Source organism: Erigeron canadensis, chromosome 5 (genome assembly GCF_010389155.1).
Source record: "Erigeron canadensis isolate Cc75 chromosome 5, C_canadensis_v1, whole genome shotgun sequence".
Lineage (NCBI taxonomy): Eukaryota > Viridiplantae > Streptophyta > Magnoliopsida > Asterales > Asteraceae > Erigeron > Erigeron canadensis.
The window spans coordinates 21657470-21671357 of NC_057765.1; the positions used below are offsets into that span (position 1 = coordinate 21657470).

The 13888-nt window shown below is 35.7% G+C and overlaps 1 protein-coding gene across 1 annotated transcript; it reads right to left on the reverse strand.

Moving 5' to 3' along the window:
* Nucleotides 1-3639: 3639 nt before the first annotated feature.
* On the reverse strand, nucleotides 3640-10493 carry LOC122600088 (cell division control protein 48 homolog C-like). The gene is made up of 10 exons (XM_043772745.1): nucleotides 9401-10493; nucleotides 6204-6820; nucleotides 5961-6113; nucleotides 5752-5868; nucleotides 5564-5668; nucleotides 5344-5409; nucleotides 4828-4892; nucleotides 4547-4748; nucleotides 4196-4369; nucleotides 3640-4034 (listed from the first exon to the last, which is right to left on the reverse strand). Exons 1-10 carry the CDS (start codon nucleotides 10419-10421, stop codon nucleotides 3987-3989), a joined length of 2568 nt encoding a protein of 855 aa, XP_043628680.1. The 5' UTR covers nucleotides 10422-10493; the 3' UTR covers nucleotides 3640-3986.
* Nucleotides 10494-13888: the final 3395 nt, after the last annotated feature.

A 13888-nucleotide genomic window follows, 5' to 3' on the forward strand; every position in this document is an offset into this window, starting at 1 on the left:
ATTTGATGGCGAGGCCGTGAGGGCAATTGTTGTTGATCGATGAATATGGAAAAGTAATTGATTTAAAACTTTAATGGTGATATTTTAAAAGGTAAATCATTGATGGTTGAAAATATTACATATTTTTAATATTTTTTTTTTATAATATAGTATAGATAATTTTAATGTGATATTCATTGGTTAAAGTTTAATTTAATAATTAGATTACAAGTTATTTATAAATTATACATATGTCCACTCGATGTGACGTCAATAGCGGTAATAATGGCGACAAATAGCGTGTAAGTTATTGACGTAAAAAAAATTGTGTAGTTATTTTAGAAGTTAAAAATAGATGTTGTAAATTAACTTCAATAAAGATATATGATAGTATTCATGTTTGGTGGAATAATAAGGAATGAATTTAGCCCCAACAATCAAGATCCAAAGAGAATTTACAGGTATATCCGATCTTCTTCCTTTGTCATCTCTGGTGACATCTCCGGCGGTCTTCGTTATCTCCGTTAGCAGCGGCGACATCTCCGGCGATCGTCAGTTCGTTTTCCAGTAAATACGGTACGATACGGGCGTTGCCCTCATCCATTATAAAGGAGTTGTCACCAGACGCATATGAGAATGGTATGAATTTGATATGTGGCGATCCAAGAGATTGTGGTGGTTGGATACGATACGAGTGTCGCCATCGTCGTAGTCGTCGCATGCACCGTCTTCGGAACAGGAAAGAGAGAGAGAGAGCAGACGTGGTGGGCGGATATGATGATGGTGGTGGTCGGAGATAATGGTGGTAGTGGTGATCGGAGATGGAGGTCTCAACAGGGATGATGGTGGTTACAACTGTCGTTGCTGGAGATGATGGCGGTGGTGATGGTCGCCGGAAAGAGAGGGCAGAAGAGTTGTATTCACGTTTTTATGGGTAAGGAGAAAAGGAGGGTTAATCTTAGGCATTTAATAGGAAAGATCCAATGGCTAGGATTATTTTTTTTGAACAGCAGTGGTGATTGGACTCAGCGACATGTCTCTTCATCGTCCGGTAGAGATCGACCACGTTACCGGCACAGTCAATCCGAGGGCATGACTGGAGGTGGAAGTCTAACTATCGTTCTGGAGGAAACTAGCTAAATGCTAGAGAAAACCCCATGCTCCACCTCATTGGCAAAGACTTCCCAATATGTCTTTCAAAGTTTCATGTGCAAATGTCCTCTAAAGATATAAATATACTTATATTAGTGAAAATGTTTGAAATATTAAATAAAGATAAAGAGCTTTTAGGGTGGGTGGGTAGGGTTTTTTTTTTTTTTTTTTTTTTTTTGGGGGGGGGGGGGGGGTGACGGGATGTGGGGGCATGGGGGCAGGATGGGTGCAAGGGGTGATGGTTGACAGGTGGCATGGGCGTAGGCTAGGCGAGATATGACAAGGGCGACAACGAGGGTAGGGCTGTAAACGAACCGAACGAACACGAACAAAGCCTTATTCATGTTCGTTCATTTAGCTTAACGAACGGTTCACGAACAGATAAACGAACATAATGTCTTGTTCATGTTCGTTCATTTGTGTTCATGAACAGATGTTCACGAACACAAACGAACGAACCAAAACGAACGAAATATTTATAAACTAAGTATTTTTATTTAAACATTTCGTAAATAATTAGGTATTACGAGTAATATATATTATATAAAAGAACTATTTGTATTTAAACTATTTTTTATAGTATAAGTTATTATGTGTGTATATATATATATATGTAAACGAACATAACGGATTATTGTTCACGAACATAAATGAACTATTGTTCACGAACGGCCGTTCATGAACATAAACGAACGAACGTTCACGAACAGATTATCGAGCGTTTATGAACGTAAATGAACGAACGAGAGTTTTGTTCATGTTCGTTCGTTTAACTAAACGAACGAACATGAACGAACTTCCCGCCGAACAATTCATGAACTGTTCGTGAATTGTTCAGTTCGTTTATAACCCTAAATGAGGGTGGATGGTAGGGGCGACTGGTGTGTTTGATTGCAACTGAATGGCATCATTCAGCACTGAGTGCTGAATCGGTCAGCAATCAGATTGTTTGATTCGTCCATCTGAATAATGAATGATGCTGAACGAGAATAAATTTCATGCTTAACCATTCCATCTTGAAAAGGTCTCTATACCATTCAGCAACCAACTCTTCCCCCAAATACTCTTCTCCCTTCTCGTTTTAACACATTTTTTTTCAACTTCTTTACATTATTTAATTAACCTATACATACAAAAGATGATGTTCATCAGTATTTAATTTTTATTGGTATAATCCCCCCATTAAAACAAACATATCCAGATATATATACATATATGTATGTATATTTTATCTATATATCACTTCTGTATTTATGCATTACTATGAAAGTGGGTTTATACTTAATAGCATTTATCGGTTTTGGGGTATTATAGTTTGTGAAAGAATTTGTAGAAGGAAATCGTGTTTATGTGAGCGTATCACCGAAATTGAAACCAGGGGCTTTACCTTCACTTTTTATATTCTTATCAAGAAGGGGAATCTGTCGGCATGAGGTTACGTCTTACGAGTAATTGTTTCAGAGAATTTGATTTGTTAATATTATCAAGGGGTGGGGAGTGCATCGATGAGGGGAGAGATACCGAGATGAGGGGAGGTGAACATCAATCCTTGTAATAGATACCGTGATGAGGGGAAAAGAGAGGGGATAGAGGTCTCGCTGTCTATATCGTGATTTTAGTATTAAATGAAAGTGATCAGAGAGAGAGGGGAAAAGGAGGTGAGAGGCATTCCTTGTATAAGGGAAGGGAGGGGAAGGGATGGACATTCCTTGCATGAGAGAGAGGAAGGGATAGGAGGAGAGAAAATGTAAAAAGGTAGTGAGGGGAAGGGATGCACTCCCCACTCCCTCATAATGTCTATTTTATGTTTATGTTTTGTTATATTTTTGTGACAGCATAATGACAATCGATTTTGAAGTAGGTTAAAAAAAAAAGTCATTTTTGTATTTTAGATTATCCATTCAGAATATGTATCAAACATAGTTTGTATTCAGGATCAAATTTTATTACGAGTTTTTGAACCATTCAGACTCTGAGATTATTCAGCGTTAAATCATTATGTGTTATCAAACACACCCTTAGTATAAGTTGAGGTTTCTAAATTTTAAAAAACAAAAAATGAATAGTTGATACAATTTATGATTGAAAAATGAAAAATTATGTTTTTGTCTTTGAAATTTGTTTTAGAAAACTATGATTTGATTGCGTATGAGATAGGTGACTTTATAAAGTTTAAGATTATTGGGGGGTCTTCAATGAACAATTTGTTGTCAGTATACATACCAATATATCGGTTTGTTATATTCTAGGATTTATATTGTTAGTTACAGAATTAAACTGCTTAACATACATGGTTTTATTAACATATTGAGGAGATTTGCAAAATCAGGAAAAGTTAGCAATATGTTTGCTAAAACTTCAAAGTAAGATTCGGTAAAACAACTGGAAGATTTCGAAGCTGTTTTCAAAATATCCTTCAGTGTTAAAATGCAGCCAAACATAATCACTCATAAGTACTTAAAAAGACGAAATGAAATGGTAATCAAACTGTGTACAATATGGGCTACATACACAAAAGAAAGAACTATATGTAATCTGATAATTTCTTTACAGAAATCACTGGACAGCCAGCTCACTTGTAGGCGAGAAGAGGAAATACAAAAGAAATACTGGGCAATATAAAAAACTAACTAATAACTAAAACTTAAAACATTGACATTCTATAGTTACCAAAAAATGCAATGAGATGCAAAATAACTTACCAACTAAATTGCTATATTTCACAGATCAAAACTGGATACCCCTCTTGATGTGGTTAAGGGGGCTATAGCTCGTTTTGTAACGAAATGAGTAGTATTACCCTTTGAGATAATAAAGATTAACACAAAACAATGCCATGCTCCATAATCCCACTTCTAAGATCTTTTGAAGCTCTCTTGCAGTATACGGTAATATTGTTTTTGCTGCAACACAACATACAAGGTACATTAGATATTAGAAGATAGGTCTATAAATGTTATACTCCAACTGAAAACCGTTTTGACCAGTACCCAACTCATCTGACCTGCCCATCCTGCCAACTCTAGTATTCGTTTATGACAAGACAGATAGAGCTAACTCATACCTTTTCTGATACAGAAGGTGAGATTATTTTCAATGCTTGCTCAAAATGTAGAGCTTTTATTGTATGTGTTGGTGATAATGATGATACTGATGTCCCTTCACGAGCAGCATCTGCCTTTGCAGCTTCAATTTTACTAAATTTATCTTCAACAGCAGCCATGGCAGCTTCATTCATCTGAAATTTGGAAAACAAGTCAAAGAAATACATTACTCACATCATTTTATAGGCCATCTAAAACATAGCTCAATGATACCGTAATGGCATCACAAAAAGCATAAATAAACTTGTATTTCCTGCATTATTATCTTGTGATTCTTGAAATACCATTATTAACAAAACAACTATACGAACCAATGCTGACAGATCGGCTCCACTAAAGCTTGCACAAGCCTCACTTCGGGCAATAGCAATTAAGTCCACATCGTCGTCTAGTGGCTTATTTCTAGAACAAGCTTTCAAAATCAACGCGCGCTCATCTTGATTTGGCAGAGGGACATACATAAGTTTCCCAAATCTTCCAGGCCGTAAGACTGCTGGGTCCATCACTTCTGGCCTATGATAATTTTAGCATCAGTAGCTACACTCTTTTGTCATGAATAAAACATATAAAAGAGAGAGATTATATGTTGCACCTGTTGGTGGCACCAATTATGTAAACTCCCTTGCGTTGATCAGCACCATCTAACTCTATCAATAACTGCAAATAAAGTCATCTCTAAAAATCAGGAGTGAACAAATTTTGCAGAGGAAACCATACTGAATGAGTTGACAATTTTGAGTTTTTGACTCATTAACTCATGATTGAGTTGGCTTGGGATTTTTTAATCCAAGCAGGTCAAAATGAGTGACTTAATTTTTAGGCTAAAGAAAGTATATTATACAACCCTAAGAAATGTTTATCCAAAGATTAGATTATAGTAACATAATTGTTATATCAATCATAACTAACACGGTAATTTTTTTTTTTTTAAAAAAAAAAAGAGGTGGAAGAAAAGTGTTTGCATTTAAACCCGGCCCCACCCGCTATGGCTCAACCCATAGTAACATGACGTGTTTAACCGAAATCCTATTTTGATGTGACACCCAACCCACCCATCGTACCACTTTAGATGCACATCAAGTGAGCTTTCAAGGTATGACTTGCTAACCTGATTTAGAAGTCGCTCAACAACCCATCCACCTTCCTTTCCACGTTTTGTTGTCAGAGCGTCAACCTAAAATAAACATGCACCAAAGCATCAAATAGTGATTTCCAAAAAGTTCTCTATCAAGCTTAAGTGCCATTATATTTATGAACACCAGTTCAATTATAAGTAAGGATTAGTGTAACATAAGTAACTGAATTTAAAAAAAAAAGAAGGAAAAAACCTCATCGAAGAATAGTATGCATGGAGCACATGTCCTTGCACGACTGAATATTGTCCGAACTGCCAATTCACTCTCGCCGACATATTTGTTCAAAAGCTCAGGACCCTTTACAGTAAAAAGATCAGAAGTTTTATGATTGAAATTATCAGGTCAATAAAACATTGAAGAAATCAGACTTGGTAACAGACCTTAATATGTATGAAATTTGCTCCTGCTTCATTAGCAACAGCTTTGGCAATTAATGTTTTTCCACAACCAGGAGGTCCATAAAGCAAAAACCCAGTCTCCAAATCAATTCCATAATCCTAAAAGAAACATAGTTTAAAAAATTATCTACTAACAATATCCCTTCAATAGTATCACAACAGTTTACATAGCATTAGGGACAAACATTTACCTCATACTCATCGGGAAATTTTACACGCCTAACTATATAACGTTCAAACTCTTTTCTCAATAAATCAAGACCACCTACGTCTTCCCACTTGACATTTGGTATGCTAGAGAATCCTTCTCTTCTAGAAGAGGGTTGAATCAGTTTAGCGGCTACCTGCAAAAAAGTTAAACACAATCATTAAAAGCAAAAATAAAATTAAGTTGATAATTAATTAATTATCAAACAACGGTTGATTCTTATTACCTCAAAATCAGACATTGTGATGCTAAGTTTTTCCATCTCTTCGGCTGTCCAAGCCTTCCTCCACCAGTCTTCCTTTTCTTCAGTGTCAGTACTTTCTATAATAAGTTCCAACTTCCTCCCATCAATGATTCTCTTCATAGCGAGATTACCAGCTTTATTCACCAATGCTGATAAATCAGCTCCAACAAATCCTGGGGTTGCCCTAGAAATTTTTAACAGATCAAAAGCACCTTCAAGTTTCAGATTTTTTGTCAGCACAGAAAGAATATGTACTCTCGCATTTTCATCCGGAACACCTAAAGCAATCTCTCTGTCAAACCGTCCAGGTCTTCTTAGTGCTGGATCAACAGCATCGGGTCTATTTGTAGCACCAATTACCAAGACATATCCCGGTTTTCCATCAGACATCTCTGTATTTTTTGAATTATCATCATGTTTAGCAACCCTATGAGATTCATCCATGCAAGTCATCAACTGTGTCACAATGCGCCGTTCCATCTCTCTCTGAAGGTTTTCTCTTTTTGAAGCAATTGCATCAATCTCATCAATAAAAACTATAGATGGTGCAGTTCTATATGCTTTTGAAAAAAGATCTCGTATGTTCTCTTCTGATGCACCTGGTTATTTTCAAATAGAACAAATTCTTGTTTAGACTGGTGAACTGAGTATGAACTCGACAAAAGGGCAAAGCATATCTAAGGTTACCAAAAGTAGGCATCGATAAAAACAAAATATATAAATAACTATAACGAAGATGATGCACTCACTGACACATGTAAGTTTGTGATGACACGTTGGTATCAAAGAGTTTTAAGAAATCCCTAAAGTTCATATAGATACAAACAGCAAAGTGTTTCATGGTTTGGTCCATAACCCAAAAACAGGATACCAGCTTAGCCAGCTATGGTCTAGCCTTGCAAGAGCACTATATCAAGCCCCAAGCAACCTAGGAAATAGATTTGTGTATTTCAATAAAAGGATTCATGGTGATCTGAAAATGGTAACAAGCTTTCCATGAAGTTCTCACCTATGTTTTTTATAAATGCTTCACAATTTCGTAAATTTTGACAAGGCCATTTACAGGTCAATTTTACTCATCATGAAATGGTCTAATAAGGAAATAATTGGTCAGTACCATTATTCAAAATTCTATAGAGGAATGTTTAAATGAGAAGAGTGTTAGTAAGTAACGACATTATAAGACCCAAGCATGGGTTTCGGACCAATGCATTGAAGGTTTATTGACAAGTAGGTAACTCTATAAACAAGGATTAGAGAATACTATTTTGTTATGCTTGAGTTGATCATTGGTTACTAAATGCTGAATATCATACACGGAATATTGAAAAGATCCTAAAGTAGTTAAAAGTGAGAGGCGCACTTAACATGACACGCTGAACAGTGGCAAAGGTCAGAATTGTGTTTAAAAGTAGACCAAATAACATATAGAACGCTGAAACAAACTTAAAAGAAATTATCGATAACGAAATGTCGTAAAAATCTTTAAACCATAATATATTTGGCTTTATTCAAAGCTTAAATAGTTTACACTGAATACAAACTTAAAACCATCAAAAATCTCTTTCTCAATATAAATAAAGAGGCATAGTAATTATGTATGTCATACATTACAAGTAGATGACGCTTGTGATGACAATCCTATTTCCTATTTGATCTTTATAGCCCAAAATTTACAATAACATATTTACGACTTAGGAGAAGAGCAGAAGACACAACAATAGTGCAGTTCTGATAAGAAATTCTAGTTGCCTAGATTTAAAAGTTCGCTATAAGTATTACAATTAGATTCATAGAAGACATACAATGTTAATTACTTTAGCACTCACTGATTACTAATGGTTTCAGACTTTCATTTCACAGATTAAACTTTTAGATAACTAGTGGTTTATTTAACATGTGAAGGAATAAACAGAAGTAAAGAGATTATAATATATAACTGTATGTGCACTGTTGTGTTGTAGCTTGTGAATATAGGGCACAGAGAGTTCACAACATGTAAGAGGAGAAAGGATAGGGTTATCTGTTTCTTACTAAGCTTAGCCTTAAAGTATATGTAGAATACTACGCAGGGACAAAAAGTTTGATTCGAAATAAGTCTGCAAAAGATTGTTTAATCTAATAAAAAGACCATTTAGCAAAATTTTAGCACCTGACAAATCCCCGCCTTAATAGGTAGCTGGTCAAGCTCACCACTTAGCAGCACCACTTAGCCTAACATATGGTGTTTTGGCTGAAACAGCCTTCCCTCCATAGTCACCTGATTAGCGGTTCGCTTCAGTTCGGGTCCGCGATTCAGGATCGCATTCTGTGGGGTACCATGAATCCGGTTCGGAGGGGGTAGACTCATTTCGGTTCGGTGAACCCGAGTTTGAAAATACAATAATAGAATCGAAGATTAAATACTCTGAAGTCCAAACATTTTCAATAGTTGAGAAACAAATTACAAGTCTTTAAACTCGGAAGTTTAAAACCAACTACATAACATTAAACAGTTTAATTACTAGTTAAACCAAAATCTTTTAACCAAAAGAACAACCTCATCAAACACAATTACCACCCTCAAACTAGTTCGGTTTTTTTGTCTTCAATTCGCGAATTGAATTGTGAATAGGATCGCCGAACCAAGAACCTTGCACATGTGATTATACACAAACAAGAAAATAGCAAACTTCAAAGTATCTAAGTCTCTATTAATACAAACCTTTGCGCATTGCTTTAGGGGGTGTTTGGTATTGCGATTACAAAACAAATTATGCGTTTTCAAAATAAATTATGCGTTTTCAAAACTGCGTTTTGAAAAAGCATGCATGTACATGCTTCTCCAAAACTGCGTTTTCATAGCAGATAATCACTTTTTCATATGAACACTATTTTAGATTATTTGCGTTTTACAAAGGTAATAATCAGATGATCACTTCATATCGTAATCCCAAACACCCTCTTAACATGGTAACAAAACTTTATAAATTCCAAAACATATGCAAACTAACGCAAAAAATAATAAAAATGTCGGCACCATTAAAAATGCCAAAATGGTATCAACTAACTCAACCTCTACATAATCTAAGATAATTAAAAGACAAATGATGGCATGTCATGGCAATAACAACAATTCATTCAATTCACAATACAACATATAACATTCAAAACACATATTTAACCAAAATTCACAATACCTGAAATACCCGAAACCAACTCAGTAGCTGAAATCTTATAAAACGGAACACCTGTCTCGTTAGCAATAGCATGAGCCAGTTTAGTCTTCCCACACCCTGGCGGCCCGTGCAACAATATCCCAGCCATTGGTCTCACTCCCAGACTCCTTGGCAGCTCCGGATGATACAAAGGCACAATCACTTCCATTTTTAACTCATCCAACACCCCTTCCATTCCACCCAAATCCTTAAATCTCGGCCCTTCGTTCCCTTCTCCAAATCTACCATTACCCAACCCTTTATCTGATTTCAACTCTTTCCCTTTTCCTATATCCTTAACACCTCCACCTTCCTTCATCAAATCAACTTTTTTATTACTACTATTAGTAACAACCTCCAACTCCACATTCTTCCCTTTCTCTCCCTTCTTCGTATCGTTTTTATCCATTTTCGCATTGTTTTCAACCATTTTCGCATCGTTTTCAACCGTTTTCGCATCGTTTTTATCCATTTTCGACCCCCCATACTTGTCTCGCAACATAGATTTCATTAAATCAAATTCCGGCTCAAATTTCAAACTATAAACCTCATCATCCTCGGAAGTCGAAACCGCACTTATATTCTCTTCTTCTCCATCTTCTTCACCCGAACCCGAATCCGAACCCGACCCAGAACCCGAATCGAGACGTCTCCTCTCAACATGATTCCTTTCCAAAATCTCCAACTTCCTTTCCCTGTCATCAATGTTCTTAGTTTTCTTCTTCGCCGGCGTGACGTCATCAGAATCTTCAGAATCTGCAAATACCAAATTGCTTCTGGGTTTTTGTTTTCGTTTGTTTTTGTTGGTGGGGTCAGAATCTAATGTTTGTTTGACCATTCTCATAAACGGCTGATACTTATGGCGGCTGTAATCTGGGTACTTGGCGCGTAAACGGTCAACGAGCTGGTCAATAGAGGGAGGTGATTTGCCGTAGGTTTCTTGTATCCGTTTTCGGAGACGAATTTCGAATATAGACGGCGGCCGCTTGCCGGAATTACCCATTGGAAAGTACGGGTGCAGAAAAAAGGCTCAAAATTTGAGCTGTAAATAATAGAAACCCTGAGCTGTAGGAAGAAAAAGGAGGATGATTTGATGATGTGTTTTGCTATGGGCTTAGAAGTATGGGCTCAGTAGAAACTATTTGATAAATTCAGCCCAATTACTACTCTTTCCTGTTTTTAAAGCGATTTATATTTAAGTAGATTTTGTTAAAAAGATATGAACAAAAGTTTCTCGAAAAAGTGAAGGCGACATTGATGGACGAGTTCACGAGTATATAAAGACTACGTTCAAGTTTTCGATGATGGAGACCAGACTAGTTTTTAATTTAATGTAATGTTTTTCATCCGTGTGTTTTGTATTTCGTTTAACTTTTAAGAATGGAAGGTTTTTTTAAATATCCTATTAGGTCCCGTTGACCCATTAACATCGAGATCTGTATAAATCCCGATGTACGGAATTCACCTGAATCCGTTCTTGAGGCTTTTAACATAATCACACACACACACACACACACACACACACACACACACATATATATATATATATAATAAGAACAGAAGATAATAAGATTTCCTTTGTTATTTCAGTCATATGATTACAATTGGTATTGATTACATCAAAGCAGGATCAAAATACAACCTATTAAGATGACTCTAATAATAATGAATAATATGGTGGACTTACGGATTGAGGTTTGCGCATACCTCAGCTTGTCGTGAATGAAATCTGTCTAGACTCAACTGAAACCCTAGACCTATAATACATATATATACTGACGGCATCTCACGTACACTACAATATCCTGTCATAGAGATTAATGTAGTATAGATAGCATCTCATACAGATTAATGTAGTATAGACATCATCTCATACACAACGTCTCATACACAATGTAGTATAGATAATGTCTCATACACGACGTCTCATACAGTAGTCTCTACACTCAAATTGCATTGCAACGGACAATAATAGGTGCACAGAATCTGCACCAACATATCCTAATGTTTAATAATATTTTATTTTAAGTTGTATAAAGTTTTATTATTATTTAAATTATAAAATTAAATAAATGATGAGTCATAAACCAGTGATGATGAGAATTTCGTTAAAGAGTCTTCTCAAATCTAAGTTATATTTTTGTGTGTGTGGTGGAGCTGAAGGGGGGGGGGGGTAGGGGTTAGTTTTGTTTAAGGTACGAATCGAATATCAAAACGGAATGCGAGTGAGCAGCTAGCAAATGAAGTAAGTAAGTTACATTATATGATATGGTTTATTATCTCAAATAAATAAAGTTAAGCAAAAAGCCAATGCCTCTGTCAAATGTAGTTACGGATTCTATATAACTTAAGCTTTTATTAACAACTTAATGTTGTTTAGAAGGATATATATATATATATATATAAACATTTTTGTGTGAGTGCGTGCGATTCAAAAGATCTATATAAAATTAATAATGTAAATTTGGGTTAAAGTTTAAACACTAGCATGAAATTTATGATAGTGTTTTTCATAGTTGACGGTATATTCATGGAGAGTTTTCTTTTTAATTTTACGTAATGGGTGTGCATGGACCACTTTTGACTATGAGGTATGACTATGAGGTATGGTACAGTGGCGGAGGAGGTATGTACAGAGGGGAGGGGAAGGGGGGAGGTCCATTGTCAAAAAACAAGCCCAACTAAATTATTATTTTTTAAAATTAGGTCCAAACTAAAATAAAATAAGCTTCTTTTCCATTCTTGACTCACACGTTCATCTAGGGATGAGCATATAGCCCGGAAACCCGACCCAAAACAGCCCGAACCCGACCCGACCTGGAGCGCCCAAAAGCCATACGGTCCGGTTCTCGGGTCCCAGTTTTTTGCCGTTTTGGGTTCCGGGTCGGTTCGGTCCAAAACCCGAAAAAAGTCGGTTTGACCCAAAAACCCGAAGGTACACACTAATTTGAATGTAAATCATCTTCACTTCGAGAAAAACCACAGGAAACCATCTTCAAGCTCGTCTATTACTCTTTCATAAAGATGTCCTCTAAGATTTGAGATCATCGGTTGCTACTTGAACTTTTGTAATTCTTGGTTGGGCATAGTAGTATGGTTTTTTTTATCTCGGTTAGAAAGGGGAAGGGGATAGTAAAAAAGCCGGGTGGGTTGTTATGTTGCAGCCATATAATCTTCTTATATATATGTATATGTATATGTATACATGATATTATTACTTTATTATATTATATATTACTCAATAAAAAATATTATAGTTTATCCATACAAAAGAATATAATATAAATAAATATATAATATATCTATATATTTTTGTGATGACAGCTACATTACAACACAGAGATTGGACTTTCAAAGCCTAAAAAAAAGCCTTTTCAAATAAATTATTATTATAGGTACACGTGACTTCCCAATTCTCAAACTGTTCCATATCAATAAACTATTAATAAGAAAAACCAAGTTTCAATGTCTTTCAAGTTTCAAAGCCCAAATTTTCTCTCTATAATCTTTTTTTTCTTTAGAAAAAAGCATGATCCGTTTATCGTCTATAAATTTTCATTGGCAAATCAAAGTTGAATGGATGGACTAATCCTCCATAAGATTTTGGCAACCAATCTTTGTGGGTTCATCTTGGAGAAGATTAAAGATTTGGGTTCACAGCAAATCTGAAACTATATTCTTTCCCGTTAAATCATTTTCTTCTACCCGTTAAATCAGTTTCTGCATCTCAATCTATGTTCTTTTCAGGCTAAGCCTTAAAAAACCGAACCCGACCCGGTTTTACCCGAGACTGAACCGAACCGCCCGATAGGGTAACGGTCCGGGCTTCGGTTATGAATTTTTTGCCATTTCGGGTTTCAGGTCAAGCTGGGTCGGTCCGGTTCGGTCTGAGTTTTGACCCGTGCTCATGCCTACGTTCATCAGTCATCACACATCATGGTTTCACGCAAATATCTTTTTCCCTAATATGTCATCTATTTGTTACAACAATCCTACTTCTTTAACAAATATGGTTCCCACATGTAAGAGACAATTTCCAATTCACATGCTAAGAGCCTAAGACACAATTTCTTAATCCTCTTCTTCGCTACAACATTAAAGATAAAAGTAAATTTATAAACCCTAATTTCCATATATATATTTTTTAATTTGCTATAAAGTTTATTATTAGGAGTTAGGGCATAACTAGTAGTATTAATGTAATACGTTGCTTGTGAGTTGTTGTTAAATTATGTGTTAGTTATATACTTTTTTTTTATTTGTTAGTAAACATTGAAAAGTATCTCAAAAGGAAAAAACCGTCGTCAAATAACGCCATTGGTGTAAAATCTTCATATAATAATATGGCTAGTAGTAAAGAAAGACCACCAATCTCTACACCTTCAATGCCTAAATTAGTTGATTTGGATAATTTTCCATGGGAACCCATCGATAGGATACATATTTTGTATTACATTTTAATCAAAGGGA